At 45.6% G+C, this 27855-nt stretch overlaps 1 protein-coding gene across 4 annotated transcripts in view; it reads left to right on the top strand.

Annotated features, from left to right (window-relative positions):
* Window positions 1–27855, top strand: part of WBP1L (WW domain binding protein 1 like) — a 60599-nt gene that overhangs the window by 21061 nt on the left and 11683 nt on the right. For 3 of the 4 annotated variants that reach the window (XM_030335553.1, XM_030335555.1, XM_030335552.1), the window contains one exon: window positions 23150–23252. In XM_030335553.1, the coding sequence (XP_030191413.1) occupies window positions 23150–23252 (103 nt within the window). Of the gene's footprint in view, window positions 1–1389; window positions 1590–23149; window positions 23253–27855 lie in introns of those variants that run through there. The other variant, XM_030335556.1, reaches the window with a different exon arrangement.

Below are 27855 nucleotides of genomic sequence, written 5' to 3'. Positions count from 1 at the left end.
CTCATTCATTTCCTTGTCAGGAAAGTCAGTGCAACCTTGACCATCAGTGGGAGACCTGCAGCAAGCACATCGTGTGTCCGGCTGGACTCACTAACGATCGAAAAGTACTTTTGGCAACACACCATGCTGTAAGTGTTGTGTACTGCTAATTTATTGTCCGAGGTGGAGGTGAGAGATGCTAATTTGTAAAGAGTCATTTCTGATGTACCTGGGTCGTGCCCAGCACAGTGCCACTCCTGTGGAGGCGTTCGGTGAATAGCACTGGAAGAAAACTGTTGCAGAAAATAAAAAGAAAGGTGAGATATACATGGTTTGAGTGATGGGAAATATAATTAATTTGCAGCCTAAGAAGTTATTAGAGAGTAACTTTGGATTTATAAAGTCCTCCAAAAGGAGTCATTTCTGCAAGTACAGATCCAAACATGAACCTTTTGTTCTTTGTTAATGTTGTCTTTGCTAGAGGATTCAGGGCCAGAGAGAGCGGCTGTGACCTGCTGTGTAGGGAAGGTTGGCCAGATGAGAGCTGGCCTACACCACCGACTAGGAAAAGTCAGATCAGGACACCAGCCCCAGGGCCTTTGCTCCTTGTGCAAAGCTTGCTGTTAGCCATTTTCTCCATAAACTGAGCTTAGAGAAGAAAGCACGACAAACCTAGGGTGGTGAACTTTTCAGAAGCAAGAGTTGGTTTAAATATAGATGATCTGCTTTACTGGCAACTTGGAGGCTGCCGTGGGACTTGTTGTACCTTTTGTAAGACAAGTGAGGAAAGATGTTGGCACCTGTACATGCGCAGTTTGTTTATGAAATATAAACTCTCCTGTAGAAGTGAGGGCTCAAGAGGTCAGCGTCCGAGGTAGCATGTCCTACCTTAATGGGGGGGAAAGTGCCTCACCAAGCCCTCCCTGCCAATTGCCTCAATCTCTAGAGAAAGTCGGGACAGCCAGACTAATGCACTGTTATTTATTGAGCACTGACTCTGGCGGCGTGGCGGCAGGAATGTTTCTGTGAAACTGAAAATCACTGGGCTTGATTTTCTTTCCCAAGGAGAAGAAACAATAGCTCAAGAGTTCTAGAGTCCAGTCCTTATTCAGTTTATTGGATTCAGATTGGGTGTATATGCACCCTGGCTGAGGGGAGCTGATGGGAGCAGCCCCGTCCTCCTCTGGTCTCAGGCTCCAGTGCTAGGTGGGTCCAGGGCTGGCCATCGTGGGTTTGCAGCACATCCTTCTCAGTATTCCACAGCAGCTGTCTGGAGTTTTTTCTGCTGTGCCTGAACTGATGTCATTTCCCCCTTGGCAGACAGCTTGGGTTTTGCTGCGTCTGAGATATGTCACGAGAAGGTGGGGGTGGGTCGGAGCCAGGCAGGGGGAGTAGCGAGGACAGCAGGAGGGAGAGCGTCTGCCTGGTCCCAGGACTCTGTTTACTTTCTCTTCTTTGCTAAGGAAGGCCGGTTCACTGGGACCGCGGAGCACGCAGGCCCACCAGGGGAAATGCTCAGTCCAAGACCTTAACTTTTAAAAGCCCTTTGTTCCAAACGTTAGTGTGGACGATGCTCTTGCAGGATGCCTTTCCTTTTGGGTCTTAGACAGGTAACTGAACTGGTTATCCGTGGATTGGGTTTGGGCAGGGAAGAAGGGTGGGAGCTGGTTTGTTGTACTGCTGTTTGGGCGGAGGGAACCTTTGAGAAAATGTCTCGCAGCTAGAGCAGGCCAGCTCCCATGCAGAAATTTCTAGTCCTCCCTGCTTGTGTGCTAGTTGCTCCTTACTTCCAGAGCCACCGTATTCTTAACCCCCTGCATCCCTGAGGTCTCTCTGGGGCCAGCCATTCTGATTTTCCGTTAGATACCGGAAAGCCGTTTCCAAAGCCTTCTAGAGGAAACAGCTGAGGGGAGAGGCTGGGGAGGAGGAGAGGCAGAGTAGATTCTTGATCCAAACTGCTTTTATTCCTTCTCCATTTTGATTTGGCTAGTTAGCAGAGATTTCTTCACAGTTTTGTCGTTCTAAAGGGATTCTGAGTGAGGGGAGGGGAATCTTCTGAAGGGAAGGGCTCCCAGAGGCTTTCTCCTTATAGGCATGTGGTCAGGGCTGTGTGGCTGAGGGACATCCTGGATATCTCTGAGGGCTGGGGATGGGATTGGCCACATTTTGGCCCTCTTGACAGACTTTTTAAAGTCAACAGACCCCTGTGGCAGAGTCTTGATTGCTTTGTGAACTGCTGTTTGAAGGAGGGGCACTAAATTATAGCCCATAACCTAGTGTGGAATGAGAAAACAGTAGCAAGCGACCAACTGCTGTCTGCTGAGAACACAGCTGTTGCCAACTATTTGTTCCAGGGCTTCTGAGAGTTGGCCACCCCATCCCCCTTTGGTCTGAGAGGCTTGTCTGTATCGGAATGTGTAACTGTAACCATTGGCGGCTGTAAGAGGGGGTGGGGACAGACACACACCCTCTACTGCCTGTTCCTGGGTGAGGAAAAGCCACAGATGAGATCAAACCAGAAGCCTTAGAGAGTCGCTGCTAGGGACTGCCTCATTAGTCTCACTGTTAGAAAAGTGCTGGGTGAGCAAATCTCCCTTGGGTTGCCCAAAATTCTTTAAGTGTCTCCGAAAAGCTCACTCCGTATATACCATCAGTGCTCTGTTCATTGTCCCTTTGGTGCAGCTGATGGAGAGGGGGCATTTGAGCACCCCCCTCTGTCCCCCAAGAAAGGCTGTCCTTTTAACCTATGGGCCCTGGTAGGGATTTTGAGCAGCATTGGAAATAGGATGGATGAAGCATCCCATGCACGCATGTCAGATGTCAGGGGCAGAGGGGTGTTTCCACCCCTCATGATAGGGTAGAAGGAGCAGGACTGGGGAGCCAGAAAGGCCTGTGTCCATATCCTGGCTCCCCCAGGGTCTTGAGAAGGCCACTTAATAGCTTTGAACCTCATCTTGGAAATTGCAGTCGTAAAACCTGCTGGAAGAGTTATTGAGAGGGTTTCACAAAATAATATATTAAAAACATGAGCACCTGGGCTGGCAGTGAGTAGGCATGCAGTAAAAACGTAACCATTATTTTTATGTTACTCATCCTGAGGAATGTGAGAGTGAGAGCGAGAGTGCAGGAGTACAGGAAACTAGAAGCCGGAGGACGTGAGGTGAAGGGTGTAGTGGACAGGCCTCCCAGCATGAGCGGACTGAGGGGTGGGAGGCCGTCACTTCCTATACCCGTGTGCGGTTAATCTTGGATGGATATTGAGGAGACAAGAAGAGGAGGGCCCCTGTCCCATCACCTCCACTCAGCCGAGTGAGAGGGTACAGTGGTAGGTCAAGTGAGGGGCTGGCTTGGTGGTCCTGGGGAGCATCTCAGAGGATCAGCAGCAGGTGAATCTTCAGCTCTTGTTTCTGAACAGATCCCTGGCGGAAGGCTGAACTAGAAGACCTCTTAAAGACCTTTTCTGCCCTTCTGTGACTCAAACCTTGCCTGTAAAAACTTTGACTGTTTTTGATTACATAATTTTGTATATTTCTAGCATTTCTGTGTCTGTCAGTGTAACTACATTCTTTACTGGAGCTGCGGAAAAGCTAGCTTTCTAAATATTACTTGGTGATAATTCTGTTTTTGAGAAATGACACAGGGGGTACCTCGGTAACTCATTCGGTTAAGCATCCGACTTCGGCTCAGGTCACAATTTCACGGTTTGTGGGTTCAAGCCTCATGTCAAACTCTGTGCTGACAGCCTGGAACCTGCTTCAAATTCTGTGTCTCCCTCTGTCTCTGCCCTTCCCCCCCCCCCCATAAAATAAATATAAAAAAATCTTTTTAAAATGAACAGAAGAATACATATGCTACTGGTCTTCATCATATATAGTATGTATGTACTTTCATACTTTTTTTTTTTTTCTCAATCCACATAACAACCCTGTCTTATGTGGTAGTGTTCTTCTGTTTTTTCAGAAGTGCATACTAGGGCTTACAGAAGGTAAGCCATTTGCCTAGAGTTGCTCAGCTAGCTAGGGATATGGTAATTTAAGTTTTGTTTCTTCTTTTTAAACCCCGGTCTTCTGATTCCAAAGTCTGGAGTTTTTCTCACTACCTAGACTGCTTTGCCCAATGCCTGTGTGAGTAGAGTAGGATTATTGTATTGTTTTAGTTGAGGCATATTTTCTAAAGGTTGTTTCTGGGAGGCCCAGGTACTAGATAAGACACTGCTTGTGCCTATTTGCATCTTTCTCTATGGAATACTCTCCTGCACGCAACATCTACTGAATAATACCACTGCAAGTAGATTTGCACACTTAATGAATGCGGACCTGACACAAAGGATGCAAAGATAAATAAAGCACAACCCTTACTTCCTAGGAGCTCACACTCTAATGCAGTGGTTCTCAGAATGCATAGAAATCACCTGGGAGTGGGGCTTATTACAATGTAGATTTTGTAGGTCTGGGGCCAGCCAGGAATATGCATTTCTATGAAGTTCCCCAGGTGGTTTTGACTCTGCTAGTTTCTGGCAATTTGAGAACGACCTCGCCACCCGCCCCCCCCCCCCCCCCCCCCCCCCGCCGTAGGTTTAGTAGCATGGAAATAACCCCATGATAATGTGCTGAGACTATAACAGGAATGCCCAGGACCTAGGACAGCAGAGGGTGGGAAAGCATCTCATTCAAATGGCTGGAGGAGAGGGGTGTGCATGAAAGGCTTTCCTGAGAAGGTGATATCTGATCTGAGTCTTGAAGGGTGAGTAGGAGTCTACCAGACATGTGATCTGGGGAAAGAGCATTCCAGACAGATCAGGTTAGGAGTGTCATTTTTGTTTTCTCCTGCAGATGAGAAGGGAAACTGTTGTCTATGAGTCTTAGTATTAAGTATGCCTGAGGCAAGACAAGGACTTTGGCTCACCAACTATTGGCATCCTTTGTGACTCAGAGAAGGAGGAAAGCATTCGGGCCCTTCAGTCTAATAATGAGAGTGGCATGAATTCAGTGTCTGTAAGGGGCAGATAAGCTGTAGGCTGTGTTAGTTCTTCCATGCAAGGGACAGTTAGGACAATTCATTGGAAGCTAGCATCGACTAAAGAACAGTCTTTTTGTGCTTAGAGGAGCTCAAGTTCAGAAAAGAGTTACCTGTTGAACTTTCTGGATTTGGTACGACATACCAGAGGGTAGATACACCACACAATTGAGCATGTTATCCCTTTATTAACCAGTGAGATCAGAAAATGAGTTTTCTGGTTAAGAGAGAATCCATCATGTGAACCTAACAGATGGATTACTGAATTTCAGAGAATAAGATTGTAACAGAACATTCTTAGTCTGCTAATTTGAATGAATTCTAGTTCATGTTTGATTCAGAAGGCATTGATTTCGTAACGTGGGAGGATTCTTAGGACCGACATGCTCTATCTGAAAAGGACGGTGCATGTATTCCATTCAAAGCATGTTGTAGATTCAGAGAGACATGCACTCTATCCCTGCCTGCCCTCAACGGGCCTACGGTCAGGTGGGGGAAGTCGAGGCACAGGTAATTGGAACACTTGGCGGGTGGTGGTGAGCGCCATTAGGGACAGCGTGCCGCAAGTTCACAGGTGTGTGGGGGGGGGTGGCTTTCTGTTGGTGGCCCTGTCTACAGTCCAGTAAGTAGTCCCAGTGGTTGTACTGTAGGTGTGTGGGAGGACCAGTTGATGGCAACTGCTGGCCGATGGAGTCCAGGCTAGATCTATCAAGACGATAATTTGGGTTTTTTGTTTGGTTTTGTTTTTAAAGTTTATTTATTTTGAGAGAGAGGGCACATGCACCAGCTGGGCCGTGGGGGAAGAGGGACGGAGAGAATCCCAAGCAGGCTCCATGCTGTCAGCACAGAGCCAGATGCGGGGCTCCATCTCAGGATCCGTGAGATCATGACCTGAGCTGAGATCAAGAATTGGATGCTTAACTGCCTCACCAACTGAGCCACCCAGGAGCCCCTCAAGATGATGATTTGTATCTTGCCCCACAGAGTGTTGCTTTCTCTGTGGGAGGGGCCCACTGTCCTCCAAATTGTCCTCACCGAAATGAGATGATCGCTGATACTGGAAATGAGTAGTCTGCAACCAGACTGGAGTGCTCTTGCCGGTGTTGGAACATGTCACGGACAAGAGGCTCCTGGCCCAAGGGGCTGTTTGTATTCTGGAAACTGGGAGCTGGTACCAGAGGCCCTCAATTGGTCTGATGCTGAATGTACCAGGGCAACCAAAATGTCGAAGCCCAGTTACTCCCTGGGCATGATACGAGATCTTAGGGTCTCATAAGGACAACACTGAAAACCCCACGGTATACACCAGCCTGAAGCTGCAGGCTGGGAGCCATGACTCGGGAGAGGGAGGAGGGAATTTGCCAACTTCTAGTTTAACCCCCAAACTGCTGAATATTAACCAACATTACGTCACACCTTTGTTGTTTCATCATGACAGCCACCATGAGGTGGGAGGCTCCTTTCTGTTGCGAGGCAACTGAAACTTGAGGTTTTTATCTATTTAGTATCACACAGCTAGCTAATGTGTGGCCATGGTGGCACCGGCGGCCAGGTCTGAGAGAACAGTGTTGTCTCCCTCTTGCGTACTGCTCTGTATGGTACCTGTACCAAAATCTGCCAGACCTTCTTGCTGTGTGCCCTGTGCTCTGCAAAAGACTAAGTATTGAGTCCTGGTCACCATCAGCCTCTCGTGTGTGCTTTAGCCTCTCTCTACCAGGTTCAGGGCAAATTAAGCAAGACCCTGCTTGGAAAGGAACTGTCTGTATATAATGCAGGAGACACCAAGGTGACGCTTGTTGTTTGTACTACCAGAGGCTGAAGCCAAAATCCTTATTGGCACTGATGTGTAAAAATCTTGTGACAGCTCCATAGAGCACTTCAGTTCCCCCACTGTCGCTAAAGGTAAGAAAGGGTGATTCTCCTCTTGGCCCTTTCAGATGGATTTTTAAACCCCCAACCATCTCTGTTGCAAGAAGCTGCATTTGGAGAGCAGTGTGGCTTGTTTTTCATCATACTCCTGTTATCAAAGCAAAGAGAAACCAGTGGACTGGACAGTAACTTAGTGGAAAAGAAGAATGGATCTGCTGATTTTGAAACTTTTATCCGGGGTGGAGCCAAAGAAAACATTCACTTCCTCCAGTGATATCCCACGAGTTGGATCCACCCCCTCCCGCCCCTTTTCCTTGAAGAGGTAAATTTTAGTCCAGGAGAACAATAATTTGGGGCTACTTAAAAAAACTCCTAGAAAATTCCTTTTTCTGCCCCAGTTCCCTAGCAGCCAGGTACCAAGTTTCTTAACTTTCCCTCCCTGGCCCTTCCTGACTCTGTTTGTTGCTAATTTATAGCAGCAGTGATTTGAAACAGCTCTTCACGTTGACTTGCTTTAGCCATTTCTGTGTTCCTTTGTAGCCATCGCTTCTCTGGGCAGGGGCTCAACTGGACTTGAATCCTGGACCTCGTAAGGGGCATCGGATGCTGGTTGCTGGAAATGGTGATTCAGTCCTAGGAGGCTACTTGCTTGACCTATCTTGCTCTTTTAACTGAGAGAGGAAGGGGTAGGGGAAAGCTGTATGCATTTCAGGAGAAAGAGACATGCTTTGAGAATGGCTGGAGTATAACGTGGTGACTTCTTTTCCTAAAAGTGGCTTCGGGTTTGCTGAGACTATGTTGTACATAAGGCATTGGTTCCCTTGGATCAAGGAGGCCAGAAAATTTTTATTGTTTGGTTCTCTTGCTTACCATACATATTCTCAAGTTCTTCCACTGAACCATGACCCCTGGTTTCGTTCTTGGTTTCAGATACTGCCCATCTGATCATGTGGCTTTCATCAAGGGTTTGGAAATTCCTGGTTGTGTACCAGGCAGTGGCGTGAATACCTGTGAACTCCCACTCCTCCGGGTGTGGCTCTGGCGTGTGGTGGGGAGGCCCAGGATAGGCCAGGGCAGGCTGCCAACAAAAATAGAAAGTGTTATCATTTCCCTGTCTCCAGGTGAGGTTCTGGATTTATGGGCCAAGCTCAGATTGTGCTGGGTTACTGTAAACCTGTCATAGCCAGAGAGCCAATGGGTAGGTCTCTCAGCAGTCATGCAAAAGCACATCACCACAGCCTTGGCCTTACCCCTGGAGAATCCCTTCATGCCACTGCTTGTACCGTTGTAGCCAAGAGGCACAGGGAGCACGGGGGAGGACTAGCCCCTGGGGTTCCTTGACTCTTAGCAGGATCAGCACTTTCTGAAGATTTTTGCATGTCTGATCCTTTGCTAAGGCAGGTGCACTTGTGAGATTGACATCACTCTTGCTCCTGGGGAATTTACAGGGTGGTTGGGGAGCCCATGAGGCAATCAGGCAAGAAGACCGGATAGAACACGATTCTGCCCTAAATGGTATGGTGCAGTTTGGCTGGAACAGTGGTTCTAAACTAGGGGCAATTTTCCACCTCTACCTAGGGGACATTTGGCAGTGTCTGGGTGTTGTTAGTTGTCACAACTGGGAGGTAGGGTGTTGCTATCAGCTTCTAGTGAATAGAGGCCAGGGTTGCTGTTAAACATCCTACAATGCGTGGGATGGTCTCTGCACAAAGAATTATCTGGCCCCAAGTGCCAGTACTGCCAAGGCAGAGAAACTCTGGGCTAGACATTACTGATGCGTAGTGCATCCACTTTGCTTAGGGAGCAGTCACAGAAGTCACAGGCCTTAGAGAAAATGGACTGAAATGTTTTAATACAGGGAAAATATGTGTACTTCTCACTGCATTGCAAGCAATCTGTGTTAACTACCTGCCCAGAGATTAAGAATCTTGACATCTTGGTTGCCCCTAATCAGCAGGTGCTATGTCTTGTGAAGGACAGAAATAGAGTTAATTTTTTATGGTGAGTAGCTAAGATCAAGCCCTTCTGGCACTGGCATTTTATCGCTTACTCTGGATAATCTGGATAACCACTTTCAGAAGGATGGGATCTCAGTAGTGCCCAAATAATAACTTTATACAGTTTAAAGAATAATTAGGCTACCGTTATTTCAATAACAGGCCATATGTCAAACCAGGTGCCTGTTGCTGTGGCTTAGGCTTATTGTAATCTATCTCTGATAATGCAGTAAATTCCCCCTTTTCTAAGTCATCTGGCATCTCCTTTAATCTTTAAGTGTAAGGTCTTAGAGTTCAGCAAGTTCTTTAAAGTTATTCAGAACCCTTTGGAGACATAGCCTCTGGATCCTAAAGATTGTTTTGTTTTGTTTTGTTTTTTTAATCTTGTATCTGCTTCCAGAGAGACCATTTTTTTTTTTTAATTTTTTTTTTCAACGTTTATTTATTTTTTTGGGACAGAGAGAGACAGAGCATGAACGGGGGAGGGGCAGAGAGAGAGGGAGACACAGAATCGGAAACGGGCTCCAGGCTCCGAGCCATCAGCCCAGAGCCTGATGCGGGGCTCGAACTCAGAGAGACCATTTTTAATGTGACACTTTGTCCCAGGTAGAAGTCAACAGTTTCCTTGAACAATGTCAAATGTTTTTTATTGCCAGTAAATCTCTGGAACTGGTCTCGAGACAGACAGCAGACAAGACAGTCGCGTTATTATTTCTTTTGCTCCCAACAAAAGCCACTTTTGGGATGGAACTGCTGAGGAAAAAATGGGATTAAATTTAGAATTTTGCTTAAAGTAAGGAATACCTCTGAGACACCACATGTGCTTCTCTGTCAAATGAAACTGTGATGAGTCTCTTTTAAAGCACACCAGTGATAAGTCAACTCGTACTTTCAATATTTCAGATACCTTTGAAAACGATACCTCTTTCTGGGCAAAGAAGTGAGTATTTTATTTGATCAAGAGCCATTTTTGGGGCACCTGGGTGGCTCAGTCAGTTAAGCATCCAACTTCGGCTCAGGTCATTACCTCGCAGCTCGCTAGTTCGAGCCCCACGTCAGGCTCTGTGCTGACAGCTCTGTGCTTTGGATTCTATGTCTCCCTCTCTTACTACTCCTACCCCCCCCCCACTCTCTCTCTCTCACTCTCTCTTTCAAAAATAAATAAACATCAAAAAATTAAAAAAAAAAAAGAGCCATTTTCAAGATTTAGCAAAGACTTTGATGAGCTGGAAGTTAGTCATAGAAAGAACACTGACCCAAAAGTAAGAAGACCAGGGTTTCCACAGCCCCGATTCTGTCATCTGTAGTCTTATTAGGCTAAGTGGCCATTCCTTATCTCTGAGATAGGGTAGTAGCACTTCTGACCTCTTGCAGGGTGCTGGATGTTAATTTCAAATGAGAGGCTGGCTGTTAAAGAAGCTTGAAAACCTTGAAAGTCCTATATAAATGTGTATTTTGTATATATTAATTTTATATGTGTGTCCTGTGTATATATCATCCTTGCTCCAAATTAGGACCTGGAGGCTTTGCCACCTTATAAATCATTAAAAAAAGAATGAATCCTGCTGATTAGGTTGTACTTAATTAAGGTACACAATAAACCTGAATATTTCAGTAAGATTTTCAGCAATAAGAACTGAAATATCAACTTTTAATCCAAAAAAAATTTTTTTAATGATTATTTTTTGAGAGAGACAGTGCACAAGCAGGGGAGGGGCAAAGAGAGAGGGAGACACAGAATCTGAAGCAGGCTCCAAGCTCCAAGCTGTCAGCACAGAGCCTGATGCAGGGCTTGAACTCCCAAACTGTGAGATCATAACCTGAGCCGAAGTCAGAGGCTTAACTGACTGAGCCACCCAGGTGCCCCTCAACTTTTTTTTTTTTTTTTTGTTAAACCTAGCAGTTTGGTTATTACAAAGTTCCTCAAAGGCAAAGTCCATATCTTATCTGTCGTTTTTGTGCCTGTCAGCATCTAGCATGAAAGTTTGGGATAACCCCTAAGCATTAAAATTCTTTCCACTAAAATTTGGGCTTTAGATCCAGAAAATTTGTTCTAGCTGTGTGACTTTTCTCGGTTCCTATATGTAAAACATAGCATAGGTAACAGTGCCCAGCTGAATACTTGATAAACAACACAGTCACTGGGAAGAATTTGGTTGAGTGTCCAACCTGTTGAGTGTCAGGAAGTTTTCCTGATTGTCCAGAGACACTTCCCTCGTACAGTGAAGAGGGTCCTCCCCTTTGTCTAGGTCCCTGTTTTACATGTTGTGCGTAAGGTGTTGCTTGAGCCTCAGTGTGGAAAATTAATATGTCTGCTGTTTATGTTTGAGTCTCTGAGGCATGCCTTAACCTCAAGGTGAAGAGATGAACGTCTATTACTGAACTTGAGAGCAGGAGAAGCTAATCAGATGCCCACACGGGCCAGGCAGTGACAGCTTGAGTTAAGCACATGGGCTTCGTGGACAGCAGGGATTGTGGGGGAGGCTGAGGTGGAGCCAGAGCCCATGTACATCTGTGAGCCAACCTAATATGCTGCTAAGGGATTGTGGGCCCGGAATTTGCAAGAGAAGCTGGAAATCTGATTTCTGTATGACTGCTTTTCATTTGAAAATGTTGACAATTAGGGACTTGCCTATGGTTCCTGCCATAGCTTGCTTGTCTCAGATTGCAGTTCTCTCCTATTCTTGAGTAACCCTGTTTTTGCTGGTAAAAAAAAAAAAAAAAAAAAAAAAAAAATTGTCTGTTAATTCCATTTTTTAAAAAGTTGAAAAACAAAGTTACCATGTGGGCCTAGAACTCCTTAGTGGGCCCATTGTGGTCTGAGGGCCACCACTGGCAATCCTTGCTTTCAAGCAGGAGGCAGCCACAGAGTATGGGAAGGAAAGAATCTGCCCTCATGGGATCAACTGTGGACACATACATGATAGGTGACTGCATTGTCCTCCTGCCTGAGTGCCACCTGCTCCGTTGAGTGCTACCTGCCCCTCGCCCCTTAGCTCTGCATCAGCCCTTGCTGAAGATGCCACACTTCTCAGTGCATTTGTTCCGTGGTAGAAGAGGCCAGTGATGAGGGATTGCTGGGGATACCTCAAAGCAAGACTGCCTTTCCTTCTAAGTGTCCAGGGGTGAAAGAATTGCACAGTAACCCAATGTCCTGAGCTGATGCAGCCAGCAGACCCCCATGGGCTTGCATGTGCTAGGACGTCGGCAAGTAGCTTTTAATAAAACCATGGAATATGTTGCAACTTCCGATCTGTGCTCTGGGATTTTCCTACCAGGGTCAAGTGGCTTTTTCTGAGTTTGTTATTCAGGTTCCTAATAGCAACACAGGAAATGGATTTTAATTTCTTTGTTGGCTGCTCTGTTTGGGGGCTATTTAATGAGGATCCACTTTGCAATGCAGCAGGACTGGTGTGGATACGAGTGTACCTGTTACTCTTGTAAAAAAATTTATGATCTATTATATATATATATATATATATATATATATTTTTTTTTTATGGAGTGAGGCAAAAAGCATATGAATAATTTTGTATGTCTTGATTCTGTATGTTAATTCATATACATTTCTATGTCTTGGCTACCCTTGGGGGTAACTTTTGGGATGTGTTTGGGATTGTAGGAAAAGAATATTAGACCATTCCACTTTTAGAGGGCAAGAACCACGTATATTGTACTTTTTTATAAATCTAGAGCAATGGTTCTCAAACTTGAATATATATGAGGTGAGCCCTTAGAAGTTCTTAATCTATGATCTGAAATACCCCAGGCAATTTTTGGGCCTGCTGACCACACTTTAGGAAATACGTCTCTGTTTTGTTGCGTGTTTTTATCTAAGTGTCTTCATTGCTACTTTGAGACAAATTCATTATTTGTGAGATGCCATGATTTGTTCTGATTCACTGTGTTGTCTTTCCTCAGATTCTTGGTGGTCCCCAGACAGAATTGTTCCAGGAGGCCCTCACAGGTTAAAGTAAATGGATCCTTGTCCCTGCGACAGCAAGGGTTCCCCAGCACTGCCCTTCAACAGTATACACTTCAGCCGCATCTTGAAGCAGCAGCTGCCCACATTGGTTCTAGGCTTTTCTTAAGTGTTACGAGCTCCAGTCTTTGGCTTTACCCTTTATGGTACTTTGTAGCTAGAGGGTGGGGAGACTGGGTGCTCTCAAGCCTAGGGAACTGAAGGCTAGAGGCCTTAGGGGTCGAGCATACTATCAAATGTGAGGAATGAGGCTGAGTCTTACCAGATTAGATTTATTGGCTTGTTTAGGGGAACCTGGCCGGGCTATTTGTCCTTTTGGAAAATTACTGAACTCAACCAAATAGCCTAAAAATTCATTCCTAATACCTTAGTGCATACAAAGCAGAGCCTTGGTTCTTGACAATGGCTTACCCTTTTATCAGAAAGGATGAGACTGAGTTCTTTTAGGTAGTAAAACTCAAAAGAGTAATTGTCATGTATAGTTTATATTGTGAAGGATACAAAAGTAGTACGTGACAAGGGAGCCTGGGTAGCTCAGTCGGTTAAGTGTCCAACTTCAGCTCAGGTCATGTTCTCACGGTTCATGAGTTCGAGCCCCACGTCAGGCTCTGTGGTGACAGCTCAGAGCCTGGGGCCTTCTTCAGATTCTGTGTCTCCCTCTCTCTCTGCCCCTCAATGTCTCATTCTCTCTCTCTCTCTTTCTCTCAAAAAAACCCCAAACCATTAAAAAGTAGTCCGTGACAATCCCCGCCATCAAAAGGAGGTTAGACTAATATGTGGGAAACAGTGGGTCAGGACTCCTACTGGATCATTCCTCTGCCTGAGCTTCCTTTCCTTCATCCCCAACTCTTCTACAGCCTTCTTACATCCAATTCAAAATGTGTGCTCTTGGACGATTCTATTTCCCTCAGCTTTTCAAGCAGCCTTAAAACCATTGGTATTAGAGAAAAACTGATAATTAACTTTCTTACTGTAAAAATAAAGGTGTAAATCCACAAAACTTTGTGGATAGAGTGCTTTTTACGATCACCTACAAATCTTTTTTTAAGGACCTGGGCCTAAAAGTGCTGCATTTTCAGAATTTGAAAGTTCTATCTAAGGTAGAATAAAAATAACTGATTCTGTGTTAAAGTTGTTTGCTGTCTTTTCTCATTTAGCCATTTCAAATCTGTCTTATTTATGAAGACTTTGTTGTCCTTAGGTTACAGAGCATTACCAAAATCAGGTAGAACTTCAGTCTAGTAGATGTATAGTGCTAGAATTTGGTCTGTTCTCTGGAAAGCTATTTCTGGTTCAGGACTGGAAGGAAAGTTGATTTTGTTACTAACTATGTAGTAGCAGCCACAAGGCAGGGAGACCAAAAAAGGGGGAAGGGGGCCCCCAGTTGAAAAGTAATTGTAAGAGTTGCAAAAATAGGGGCGCCTGGCTGGCACAGTTGGTGGAGTGCCTGACTTTAGCTCAGGTCACGATCTCACGGTTTTTGGGTTCAAGTCCGAGTCAGTCTCTGTCCTTACAGCTCAGAACCTGGAGCCTGTTTCTGATTCTGTGTTTCCCTTTCTCTCTGCCTCTGAAAAATAAATAAATGTTTAAAAAAATTTTTTTAAAAAACTGTTGCAAAAATAGGGGTGCCTGTGTGGTGCAGTTGGTTAAGCATCTGAGTCTTGGTCTCTGCTCAGGTCATGATCTCACAGTTTGTCAGTTCGAGCCCTGCATCGGGCTCTGCGTTGATGGCTCTGAGCCTGCTTGGGATTCTGTCTCTCCTTCTCTCTGCTTCTCCCCTGCTTGTGCGTGTGCATGCTCTCTCTCAAAATAAATAAACTTAAAAGAGTTGAAAAATATTTTGATATTGTTCAAATATCCCGCAACATTATAGCCAACAACGAATTTACCAGCTATGGTATTTTGGCTGTTATTTTAACTGTTGTGCATGTCATATGAGGCATGGCCTCTTCCTGCATTCTCAGCTCTTCTTTTCACTCTATTCTGCCTGAGATTCACTGTACTCAGCCACACTAGCCTTCTTCCTTTTCCTTGAGTGCACCAAACTCATTCCTCCATTGGTGTCTTTGCCTGTACTTGACATTGCCTTTGCCTGGAACACTGTTCCCACAGGTCTCCTTACTCTGGACTCCTTCTCATCACTCAAAGCTCATTCAACTCCTATGTTACCTGACTGCCCCATCAAAAACCTTTTGTCCTAGGGGTGCCTGGGTGGCTCAGTTGGTTAAGCATCCAACTCTTGATTTCAGCTCAGGTCATGATCTCGTGGTTTTATGAGATCGAGCCCCATGTCAGTCTCTGTGCTAACAGAGAGGAGCCTGCTTGGGATTCTCTCTCTCTCTCTTCCTCTCTCTGTGCCCCCTCCCACTCATGCTTTCTCTGTCTCTCTCAAAATAAATAAATAAAACTTTGAAAAAACATCAGCAACATAAAAAACCCTTTTGTCCTATTCTGTTTTATATTCTCCTGGAGATTATTACTCTTTTAAATTGTAATTTCACTTGTTAATTTTCATTCTTCTCTGCTTGAACGTATTTAGGATTTTTTTGTCTTTGTTGCTCTATAGTTTCAAACAGTGTGCCCAGGTATGAGTGTATTATTGTCTGAAAATTCCGTTATCTTTTTTTAAATTTTGTTTTTAACTTTAAATCCAAGTTAGATAACATATAGTATAATAGTGATTTCAGGAATAGAATTTATTGATACATTTATCAGTTACATATAACACCCAGTGCTCATCCCAGCAAGTGTCCTCTCTAATTGCCTTTTGCCCATTTAGCCCAACCCCCCACCCAAAACCCCTCCAGCAACCCTCAGTTTGTTCTCTGTATTTAAGAGTCTCTTATGGTTTGTCTTCCTCTCTGTTTTTATATTATTTTTGCTTCCGTTCCCTTATGTTCATCTGTTTTGTGTCTTAAATTCCACATATGAGTGAAATCATGATATTTGTTTTTCTCTGACTGATTTATTTCACTTAGCATCATATATTCTGGTTCTATCCACATTGTTACAAATGGCAAGATTTCATTCTTTTTGATTGCTGAGTAATACTCCATTGTGTATATATATCACATCTTCTTTATCCATTCATCAGTCGATGGACATTTGGGCACTTTCCATACTTTGACTATTGTCAATAGTGTTGCTATAAGCATTGGGGTGTATGTGCCCCTTTGAAATAGCACACCTATATCCTTTGGATAAATACTTAGTAGTGTAATTGCTGGGTCGTAGGGTAGTTCTATTTTTAATTTTTTGAGGAACCTCCATACTGTTTTCCAGAGTGGCTGCACCAGTTTGCATTCCCACCAGCCGTGCAAAAAGGTTCCTCTTTCTCTGCATCCTTGCCAACATCTATTGTTACTTGAGTTGTTAATGTTAGCCATTCTGACAGGTGTGAGGTGCTATCTCGTTGTGGTTTTGGTTTGTATTTCCCTGATGATGAGTGATGTTGAGCACTTTTTCATATGTCTGTTAGCCATCTGGATGTCTTCTTTGGAAAAGTGTCTATTCATGCCTTTTGCCCATTTCTTCACTAGATTATTTGTTTTTTGGGTGTTGATTTTGATAAGTTCCTTATAGATTTTGGATACTAACCCCTTATCTGATGTCATTTGCAAATATCTTCTCCCATTTCATCGGTTGCCTTTTAGTTTTGCTGATTGTTGAAAATTCCATTATTAGCTCTGGGAGTTTTTCAGTTCTTTCTTTCTTTCTTTCTTTCTTTCTTTCTTTCTTTCTTTCAAAAAATTTTTTTCACATTTATTTTATTTTCGAGACAGAGAGAGACAGAGCACAAATGGGGAATGGGCAGAGAGAGGGGGAGACACAGAATCCAAAGCAGGCTCCAGGCTTGGAGTTGTCAGCACAGAGCCTGACATGGGCCTCAAACTCACAGACCGTGAGATCATGACCTGAGCTGAAGTCGGACCCTCAACCAACTGAGCCACCCAGGCACCCCCAGTTCTGTCTTTGAATATCACATCTCCGGAGCACCTGGGTGGCTCGGTTGAGCGTCTGACTCTTGATTTCGGCTCGGGTCATGATCTCATGGTTCGAGGGACTGAATCCTGTAATGGGCTCTGCACTGGCAGTGCAAAACCTGCTTGGGATTCCCTCTCTCCTTCTCGCTCTCTGCCCCTTCCCTTCTCACACGCACATGTGTGTGTATACTCTCTCTCAAAATAAATGAGTAAACGTTAAAAAAAATATATCACACCTCCTCCATTTTCTTAATTTCCTTCTCACGCTTCTTATTCTCATTTTCATTTTTCATGGTATCTTTTAATTGGTATAAACCCTTTGCTGGGTAATTTTCTCAGATTTGTGTTCCAGTTAATTGATTCTCTCTTTAACTTGGTCTGATCTCTGTGCAAACTATTTGTTAAGGTTGTAAATTTCAGTAATGATTTTTCTGTGTTTCCCCCTCCCCTGTCCCCCACCCAAATTGGCTTGGTCACTGTCTGTTTTTTTCTCATGTTTTTCATTGTTTCCTTTTGACTTTAATAATTGGATATATGCTTATATATTATCGCTTCTCTGATCATTCTGTTAAGTTTTTTCAGAGTCTTATTCTACTATTTGGTGGATTTTCCAAGTCTTGTTTGTGATGGCTTCTTCGTGCATAAACTTTTGTATTTTCTGTTGTGAGCTCATCTTCAACAGAGCTTTATTTGTGGGAATCATACTCTGATTAAGGGTAGGTCTCTTCAGAGTTTTGTATTTTTTCTCCCAAATGTTACAGTTATTGCAAGCCTGACCACTTTTTGTGTGAAAGTTTTGCCATGGGGATTTTCAGACCATGTAGTAGTACAATTTAAATCTAAAATTAGCTTATGGAAAGACCTATGGTTACAGATGATCATTTTTCCTCTTAATTCAGAGCTTTCGTATTGTTACTATGTGCCAACAGGCTAATTTTTTCCGAGTCTGCTCTGTCTTTTTGAGGGTCCTCACTTTACATGGGGGCTCCCTTTCAATTTCCTGTTTTCAGGTGGGCCCAGGGGGAATAAACAGCCCCCTTTTCCAGGGCAACTGAAAAGGCCTGACCTCATTTGCCACTGGACTTTCTAGTTCCCCCCAACATTTTTGGCCCTGGTGGATCTTCCTTGCTTTCTTGCAAGCTCAGCTGTGTAATTAAAAGGATATTGTCATATAGCCAGTACTTCTAGGAGTTTGGGCATTAAAGTTACCTACCCGGCTCTGTCGCCGTGAAAGCAGGATCTCTTCCCCCAGAATCTCTCACTCATGGCTGTAGCTGCAGCATCCAGCACAGCACCTGGCACATGGGGAAGGGCTGTCAATACAGACTTGTTATTTGACTTGTGGAATTGGACGTTTCAATTAGAAACTGTTCCTTCTCCCTGTAGGGAAAGCCAGAAGTGGTGCTCCAAATCCATTCATATCCAGCAGCCAAGGTGGTGTTCTGTGTTTTAACACCTGTGAACGATTTCAATTTTCCTGTTTTTTTACTTTTAAATGTTAAAACTTCGGTGCTTTCCTAAGGACACGAAGATGCCGTTGCCAGTTACCAGCAGAGTTTTCCAACCCCATAAATTGGTGAATTAAAACCATCCCTGGGGAACCATTATTGCCCAGTGTCTCTTTATGCTGGCACTTAGAAAGTTCTTATGCTGATTAAATTGACCTTTATAGTGGCTTAGCTGAGAATAGCAACTATAAGAGATGGAAACTGTTGAGGAAAGTGTTGTTAGTCCCACAGTTTCTGCTGCCACAGAAGAGGAGATGATTTTTTGCATATGTGCAAAACATATACTATTCATCCTTTTCCGTTGTAAAAATGTTCTTTCCAGTTCGGTGCTGTTCTTGCTTGCTTCTTCCCGGTGTCTGTGCTTTTTGTTTGCGGTGACCCTTTGTGCCCTGTATCAGAGCCAGTCCCTGTGATATCTGGGCTGAAGACACATACCAGTAACAGACGAAGATGCTAATGGTCATCTCCACAGTCATTCCTGAGATGAGAGGCCTCCAACATAAGGGCACATGTTATTCAGTTTCTTTGTGACAAGTTCTACATTTCTAGCATTTTTTGGTCGGGCAGTTTTGTGCAAATGAAAATATTGCTGGGAAGGAGCTGTCTTTAAAATGTAAATCTGATTTTGTCACTTCTGTGCACAGTCTGGTCCCCACTTACCTAACTTCCCTGCCTACTTCTTTAACCATCTCCTTCTAGTTAAAAGGCTTTGCTTATACTGCCTCTTTTGCCTAGAATGTTCTTCCCATCCCTCTTCCCTCGGTTACTAACTTTCTAACCATCTTGGTGATCTCAGTTCAAGCTTACCTTCCTCACAGAAGCTGTCTGGACCTTCCCTACTAGCTCCTAGCTCTAATCTTTTGTAAGCTCTCACTATATCATGTATTTTTCTCTTTCTGGTTGTGGTTTAATCTGTGTGATTACTTTATCATCTTTCATTAGACTGCAAGCTCCGTGAAGACAGAGATCATGACCATTTTGGCCGTTTGCGCATTGTGTTCCCCACCCTAGTTCAGTGCTGGTGCAGGGCAGGTACTCAATGTCGAAGGAAGGAATGAAGATCCTTACTGCACGCTGGGATGAAACACTGCTTTTCAGAAAGTCAGTGTGTGAAAGTACAACCTTTCAAGCAGGAAAGGGAGGAGCCCTGAGCAGGCTGTCCCTCCTCACTGCCAAGTAGAAGATGAAAGATCTGTACCCAAAGTCAAAGAGCTCTACAAGGGCAGGGTCCTTACCTTTTCCTCCAGAGACAAAATGTTGACTTTGTTTGGTTTGGGTCTTTCAGTGGATTTTTTTAAGCCACTGAAGTATAAGAAGCAACTGGACAAGTATCACCTCAACCAAGGAAACTAAAGGTCAATAGTAAGAGCTCAGGCTCTGGGGTCGGATGAAAGAGGTTTGAACGACTTTCTAGTCGTGTGACCTTAGGCGAGTTGCGCAGCCTCTCGTAGCCTCAATTGCCTGATAACTACCTACTTCATAGGTTGCTTTCAAGTTGAGATGGAGGAATACGTGTAAGGCATTTAGAACAGTGCCTGGCACATGGCAAGTGCTCAGTATACATTAGCTATATTATTCACCCCAGGTTGCGTAGCCGTTGTTTCATTAAGCAAACCATTATGCACCAAGCGCTGTGTTCATACTGGGAATGGAGGAGGGGGGATGAGGAGACAGAGCTCCTGCCTATAGGGCGAGCACAATTCATTCTTTGGTTCACTCCCTGGAGAAAGGGGGTGGGAGGGATATTTACTGCCCACTCTTCAAGACTTGGCCTGAGCAACATAATATGTATATAAAGTGCTTGGAGATGCTTAGAAGCAAGGCAAAGAGGAATCATAAAAGGTGCTGAGAACTTTTCGTATTTGAACCTTATCCATTGCATTCTCTCTAGTTTCTTTTTCCGTTCTTCCTGTGTCTGGAGCAATCCACATTGCCAGTGAACGTCACTCTTCTGAAATCGTTTTGATTGAATGCAAAGTGCTATTTAGATGGGCTTTCCTGCCCAGCAATAATGGTTCACAGACTAATATTGATACTAAGAGGTCAGAGAAGTTAAGTCACTTACCCAAGGTCGCATAGTTAATTAATAAGCGCAGTATAAGAGCTGGGCTTCAGACCCAGATCAACCTCTTAACCACTTCTGCCTTGCAGTGGATCTCGAGCCACCTGGAGGTGTTTGAGAGCTCTCCAGGTAATGCACGATTAGTCTCCTCATACAGGGAAGGCTGGAAGAGTACCAGGCAGCATCCGTGCACTTCTGTTCTTTGCTGTCTCTTTGAATGAGAGGAGACAGATTTTAGCAGCTCTTGGGTTGACTCAAGGCTGCTGTGTGAGGGGATGGGAGGTGGGTAGGCTAATAAAGACTTCGGGTTGAAGGAGACATGAGAAAGCATCTTTGACTTCTCCTAGGGCTACTGAGTAACTTGTCCAGGTCCTGGTCCTCTGTCGTGAGGACCAAACCCAAGAAACCTAGAAACCCAGGGCTTTCCTTTCGCACCAGCAGGGTTCTGGAGGAGCTTACCTTTGGGACTGACATCTCAACTTACCCGCCTGGTCCTCCATTTCTTCCTTGCTAAAGGCTCATTAGCCCACTTCTTGTCTTCCTTAACTGTCCACCTGCTTTCCTTCATCCTGTAGCAGAAAGTGACTGTTTCCATCACCAGGGCCACCTCAGGCAGCCTGGGAGCTCTATTGCGGGGCAGGGGAAGGAGAACAGGGATTGAGATTTACTGGGTAAAAAGCGTTTGAGGAACCCTGGATTAGATGCTGCTGCTCCAGTTCTGCTCTCCCTGGAAAAGTGGAGGCAGAGCAGGAAAAAAGATCGAGGTCCTGTTTATACCAGGCTTCCTGTGGGGTGGGTGGGTGGGGAAGCCGAGAGAAAAGCTGACATCAGTAGGTCGTGAAGATTACCACTTGTTTAGATGTCAGACGCGTTCCACTCCATGCCTCACTTAGGAGCAGTTGACTGTCCAGTGTTCAGAGCCTGGACCTCGTCTGGTGAATTTTCCTGAGGCAGAAGTGTCACTGGATTCTTTCATGTGTTGGAGTGTAGGCAGCACGGCCTGTTTTAGAAACTACGTGGACACTTTGAACTGTGTGAGTCCGTGCCAGAAGAATGGCATTTCAGGGCCCGGTGAACTTGGGAGAAACTTTTTGATGTCCTTCTGAAAGCAATGTTTTCCTCTGAAGTCAAGGAGGGTGTGTTCTAGCAAAAGCAGCGAGGGAGCCCAGATCTGCTTTCTCCATGTGCACCAGGCCTCAGAGGAGACTCGTGACCAGACAGCCCCCGTCCAGGTGTTCCATTTTGCTTATGGTGGACGTGGGGAGGCGGGCCTGTTGACAGTGCTGTGAAACCCTCACTGTCAGAACTTACAAATGCCTTTCCCGTGTTTCCTTCTTCCTCCACCCCTTTACACAAGGCTGTGAGGCTCTTAGAGACCAGGAAGCGCCTGAGCGTATGTGGTAGAGCCCTGCACCGAGCCTGGGATCTGGTCTTCAGCTGTGCCCTCTCCCGCATCCTCGCCTGTGACACCAGGCACTTGCATGGTCTCCGCCCAGCCTTAGTCCTGTAGACGGTTGCTGGAGTGCCTTGTTTATACCCCTGGCCAAGAAGACAGTGGAGTGTAAAGTGAGGCCCAGAGAGGAGGAACTGACCGTGTGACTTAAGTTTCCACTGGCAGGCGTCCGCCCGGATGTACACTGTGGGCAGGGTCAGCCTGAGTAGCAGCAAATACAATACTGTGGTTTTAGTTTCTTTGCTGAGCAGAGTTTTTTTCCAACCTCGAGTTTCTTGAGGATGAGGACAATGTCTTATTTGTCTTTGTATCCCATGTACCCAACACGGTGCTTGGCACAAAGACAGTGTCCAGTAAGTGGACATGTTACTTCTTTAAAATAAAGAAATGTTGAAAGCCAGATGGAGTACATGACTTATGTGCTCCTGTGTCTCCCCATATGTGTTGGGGGTCCACAGTACATTTGGGGCTGAAGTTCAGGTTGGCTGGTCAGGTATCTCATATCTTAGATGTGAAATGTCAAAAAAACATTTTCACCTCCATCCTCTTCCAGAGCTGTGAATAGAACTTGGCATCCCGCGAGGTGGTTACTCAGCAGTGCCCATTCTGGAGCCGTCCCTGACAAGGCAGAGTGTGAATCCTATGTCCAGTCAAGATTATTAAGAGATCATTTGATAAGCAAAAAATTATCTAGCAAATTGAAATTGGACAAGGTCACCTGAGCAGGTTACCTCTTTTCTTAAGAGCGAAAATTTTAGTGGCAAATTATTTTAGCTCTCTTTGGAATCACACTGTATTTGACCTTGAACAGTGTGTTGTTTTGAAGGACGGAATGACTGACTAGATGCTAATCCTAGAATATGTACCGCGTTAATTGTTCCAGGAACTTTCACAGAAAAGCTGGTTTTATTTAAAACATCCTGCTCATTACACTAGAACCATCATCCTTTTACTGGCTGAGTTCAGCCCTGGAATGTGAAGGTGAAGTGTTTCTGTTCGGACATAAAGAAAGTGAGGCATCCATTTCCTGTCTGAGGAAAACTTCGCTGTTTACCAGTCAGCTTTGTGTGCTGAATCCTCTTCCCCCTTTAATAAACCTTGGTTGTTTTTCGTCAATCTGCTGCTGTTGTGTGGTTCTTTCTATTTTTTTTTTTTTCCTTTGTGGAAGGAACATTGGTATAGACCATCTTGATGGAAGGGGAGCAGACAACCAGGAAGAGGGTGATGAGAAGAAAAGCGACATTTAAAAACTATAATTTAATATGCCAAAATGTTTTTTCGATTTTTTTTTTTTCTTTAGGATAAGGAAACCTGTGTGGGTACCAACAATCAAAGCTACATCTGTGACACAGGACACTGCTGTGGACAGTCTCAGTGCTGCAACTACTACTATGAACTGTGGTGTAAGTCCTTGCCCCCTGGGGGATCTGTGGCACTCCAGGGTGCTCCTGGTCACGGTCTCTGCTCATTGGGAAATGGTGGACTGGGCCATGTTTCTTACTCTCTTGGAGGAGGTGTTGCAAGTAGAAACTGTTGCTGGGTTCCAGATGCGATTCCTCTGTAGAGGACTGGTCCAGTGTCCTTTGGGCACCATGGGCTAAAGACTAGAAAATATGGTCAGAGTCTTCTGAAGAGGCCATGGGTATGAGGTCTGCTGCAGGAACTCCTGCCTGGGGTTCCCTCTGACGCCACCTTCAGGGTGTCCTGAGCAGTGGTAACAATACACCCTTCCACGAGCCAGCCCAGACACCCAGGCTTTGCCATCTTTGCGAAGAGAGGTTGCAGCAGCCGACCTGTGAATGCCAGGCGAGGCTTTGTGGAGAGCTGTAGTGTTGTTTTCTTATAACAGCCTTAAGGACTTCCAGGATTCCTCATAGAGCATCAAGGAGCTGCCTCTGTTTCTGAGGGTCTCTGTCAAAGGGATCACCTTCTCCTAGGTCCTTGCCCATGGAGCCTGTCTGAGGGTCCCTGTCAAAGGGACCTTCTCCTAGGTCCCTGCCCATGGAGCCTGTCTGAGGGTCCCTGTCAAAGGGACCTTCTCCTGGGTCCCTGCCCATGGAGCCCTCTCAGGGTGAGGGAGTCTAGAGGTTTAGCCCCTTTGTTTCTTTCCCATTTCTCAAGCTGAAGTGTCTGGAGGCTTGCTTCTCCAGTGTACCTCCCCTGTTAACTCTCAGCTAATTGCCATGTGCAGACAATCCTCTTGCCACTGATTTGTTTGAGGCCATGAACTTGCACCTTTCAGGCTTGCCCAAGAGTGGCGACATCACCGTGATCTTCAGGGAGCAAGCGAAGTTCGAGGAGTTCACTAACACACTTTGGATTCCAATCTTCTCAAAGCTTGGATGAGACCCTACAGGATGCTGGACAACGAATTGGGAGGACAGTAGAGTCCTTAGGACAGGGTCCCCAGGTGACCAGCACTGCACCGGTTCTCACAACTGTCTGTAGAGAGGAGAAACAGTAGACTGTTTCCCCAGATAGTTCTAAGCTCCTGTCACTCCTTCTGTTTGGAAACAAACTGGGCTGGTTTGTTAAACTATGCCTTTGCTGCCAGTGTCACCCTGTCCTTTCTCCCCTTCCTCTGTCTGATCTCCCCACTCCCTCCACATCAGTGATGTGGTCGGAAAGCTACAAGTGCTATTGTTTAGTATGGAAAGGAAATTAGATTCTTGGCTGGTCAGTCTCTCCCTCTAAATGTAAACGTATTTTGTAGCCAGTGGGAGTGGTTCCTTCAAACAGGACCTCTCCTCACCCTTATACTTCCCTTTCAAGGACTGAGGACTGGCTTGTCCTTTCTGAGGAATCCCAGGGGCGGTCAAATGCATACTTCCTTCCCAAGGAGACGACAGGGCTCAGGATGTCCCCACCATTCCTCCGTGAATATAAGCAACAGCAAAGGAGGGCCCAGAACTGTTGCTATTTTAGAAGGGGTGGGGCCGAGGGACTTAGTAGAGGACACAAAGTGCCAAGCAGGTGAACAGACTGTGTTTAAATGTTTTAAAATGTAGATAACCACAGGGTTCAAATTCTCCCTCCCACCCCTTGTTAAAACAAAAGTCGAAGCTGGGCTGCCAAAAAGCCACAGAGCTGCAGTTTGTTTTTCCGGGGCCTGGCCCAGGCAGCGTCGGTTGTGGAGAGGCATGGGCTTGCTGATGGCCTCGTCTCAGACTGACAGAGCCTCCTGGGACCTTGGCGGAGCAGGCTCCATAGCCACCAGAATTGGGTCACTGTCGTCAGGGTCGGGGGGGGGGGGGGGGGGGCGGGGACAGGGAGACCCAGATGGCAGGGAGGCAGCCTGGGAACCAGGCACCTCATCCCAAGGGCTTAAAGAAAGCCAGAGGAGGAGCTGCTAAGTGGCTGATTATCTCCAGTTATGGTCAGCGGGGGAAAGGAGGAGGCTAGAGATCAGAGTCCAGACAGGGAGAAAAGACTCGCCACTATATGAGTTGGTCCACGCTTTCTGAGTTCTGGAGGGGTGGAGGTTATATAAGCAAAACTGTCCTCATCAGTGCCCAAAAGTGACTTCTTAGGAGATGCCCAGTGAGTATTCTGCCTCCCTCAGAATTCTTTGGTTTTCTTCCTTATCGGGTCCTGGCCTCTGCCTGATGTGTGTATAGAGGGAAGTTGAGTGTTGGAATGAGCCCCTTCAATTCTTACCAAAGCTGCATTTTTGGGGTGCCTGGGTTGCTCGGTTGAACATCCGACTCTTGGTTTTGGCTCAGGTCATGATCCCAGGGTCGTGGGATCGAGCCTCGAGTTGGGCTCTGTGTTAAGTGTGGAGCCTGCTTAAGATTCTCCCCCTTCCCATTCTCCCTCTGCCCCTCTCACCTGCTCGTGCGCTGTCTCTCTCTCTAAAAAAAAAAACACCACCACCAACAAAAAAAAACCCCTGCTTTTTGGTCGTTTTGAACCCCTTTCCTTCTGATTGCCTCTAAACTTTGTCCGAAATGCAAAAAGAATGGGCTTTGGGTTATTCTTTTTGTCTCTTTCCTTTGGAAGGAAAAAAAGTCTCAGCCAGGAAATCCTTGGCAGAATTTCTGTCAGACCGAGTACCTCTTTAACCACAGTTGCCTACAGGGAAGGCCTCAGGGAAAAAAGGGAAAAATGCCATTTCCACCAACCCTTTCATCTCTACTGAGCTGAATTTTCCTGTGTGCCAAAGAGTGTCGTGCGCGCACACACACACACACACACACAAGCACATACAGACCTTAGGCTTCATCAGCACCCTTTCTCCCTTTCAGTTGTAACCTAAGCCAGTAGTTATTACTGGGCCTGCATCAAATGGGAAGTGAAGGTCCTGTTTTAGCACTAAGGCTATAAGGGCTGGTCATCATCATTATTGTTAACCCATGCATTTTTATGGCACTTGTACTTTAATTCATTATTCAGTCATTTATTCATTCAGTAAACCCTTACTCCAGTGGTTCTCAAAATTTGGTAAGCATCCAAATTTCCTGGAGGGCTTATTAAAACACAGAGCTCTCGGCCCTGCTCCCAGTTTTTTATTCAGTAGGTCTGAGGTGGACTTGAGAATTTGTGGTCCTAACAAACTCCTACTTGATGCTCTGACCTCTTCTGTGTTAGAAACTGTGGGGAGTCATACATAATCCTTGCTGTCAACAGGGAATCTCCTAGCAGAGAGAGGAGATAAGACACAGCTCCCCACTAGTAACACTGAGAGTGGAATGTATGTGGCAGGACCACTGTGAATGTTCAGGAGAGTTTGCTTTGGCTAGCCAAGATTCAGGCAGCCTTCGTGGAAGAGGTGGGATTTGAAGTGCACCCTAAAGGGTGGATAGGATTTAAACTCATGAAGAACATAGGGGCCCCTGGGAGGCTTAGTCAGTTAAGCATCTGACTTCAGCTCAGGTCATGATGTCACAGTTCATGGGTTTGAGCCCTGCATCGGGCTCTGTGCTGACAGCTCAAAGCCTAGAGGCTGTTTCAGATTCTGTGTCTCCATCTCTCTCTCTGCCCCTCCCTCCTCACTCTCTCTATCTCTCAAAAATAAAATAAACGTTAAAAAAAAAAAATTAAACACATGAACATGAAGAAGGGTACAGTGGCTTTGCAGGCAGAGGAACAGCATAGGCCAGGACCCCATGGGAAAGAACATTGTACGCGTGATGTTGTTCACCCTTCCCCTGGGCCTGTGGGGCTTGTCTGGGAAGGAGCAGGAAGTGAGCTAATGTGCACAGAGCTCTGCTACATATGAGGCACCGGTAAGGTCTTCAATCACATCATCTCCTTTCACCCCAAGAGCAACCCTGCTAGGTACGCATATCATCCCCATGTGTCCTGACCCAGGGGCGTTAAGTAACTGTTCATTTGGATGCAGATGACTGGTAGGGTCAGTGTGCCTCACTCCAAAGCCACCCCCTTCCAGAACTATGAGCCAGACTAGAAGGTGATGGGCCCAGGTCATGGAAGGTCCGGAATGTGCGTGTTTAATTTCCACCTGAGGATGCCCTTCATGGCACAAGTAGAGCAAAGAGGAAAACCAAAGGTGAGAGAGGCCACCAACATGCTCAAGGCTAAAGATCCTGAACCTGGATCTCCCGATTCTCATCCTAGGGCTCTTTCCACTCACCAAGCTACATTGTCCAGGGAGAGGTCAGAGCTGGGAATTTCTGCTCCTGAGATAATTTGAGGGACCTTCACCCGGGTATCAGTTTTCCCTTGTTTGGGCCTTAGTTAGGGAGAGGGGAGTGTTTCTGGGCAGTGGAATCCCTCTGAGGTGACATGAAATTCTGTTTAAGACTGCCCCGCTTGTTTTCCACCTGTTAAATTTTCCTTTTTAGTTATCTTAAGATGTCCATTGTTGGGCTGCTTGTAAGGAAGGCCCATGGCATTTGCCACCCTTAGCAGGGTGGAGAGTGGGAAGCTGGGGCCTTCTTCTAAGCCCCGATTGGACCCCTGCTCCTAGAGGTCCAGGCTTCTGGACAAAAGTAGGTTCATCAGTAGTACTTGGGCTAGCTTTCCAATGAATGTAGCCAAGAACAG

This window comes from Lynx canadensis, chromosome D2 (genome assembly GCF_007474595.2).
Source record: "Lynx canadensis isolate LIC74 chromosome D2, mLynCan4.pri.v2, whole genome shotgun sequence".
Taxonomy (NCBI): Eukaryota; Metazoa; Chordata; class Mammalia; order Carnivora; family Felidae; genus Lynx; species Lynx canadensis.
Note: the sequence above shows the minus strand (reverse complement) of the source record. Positions and strands in the feature narration are given on the sequence as shown.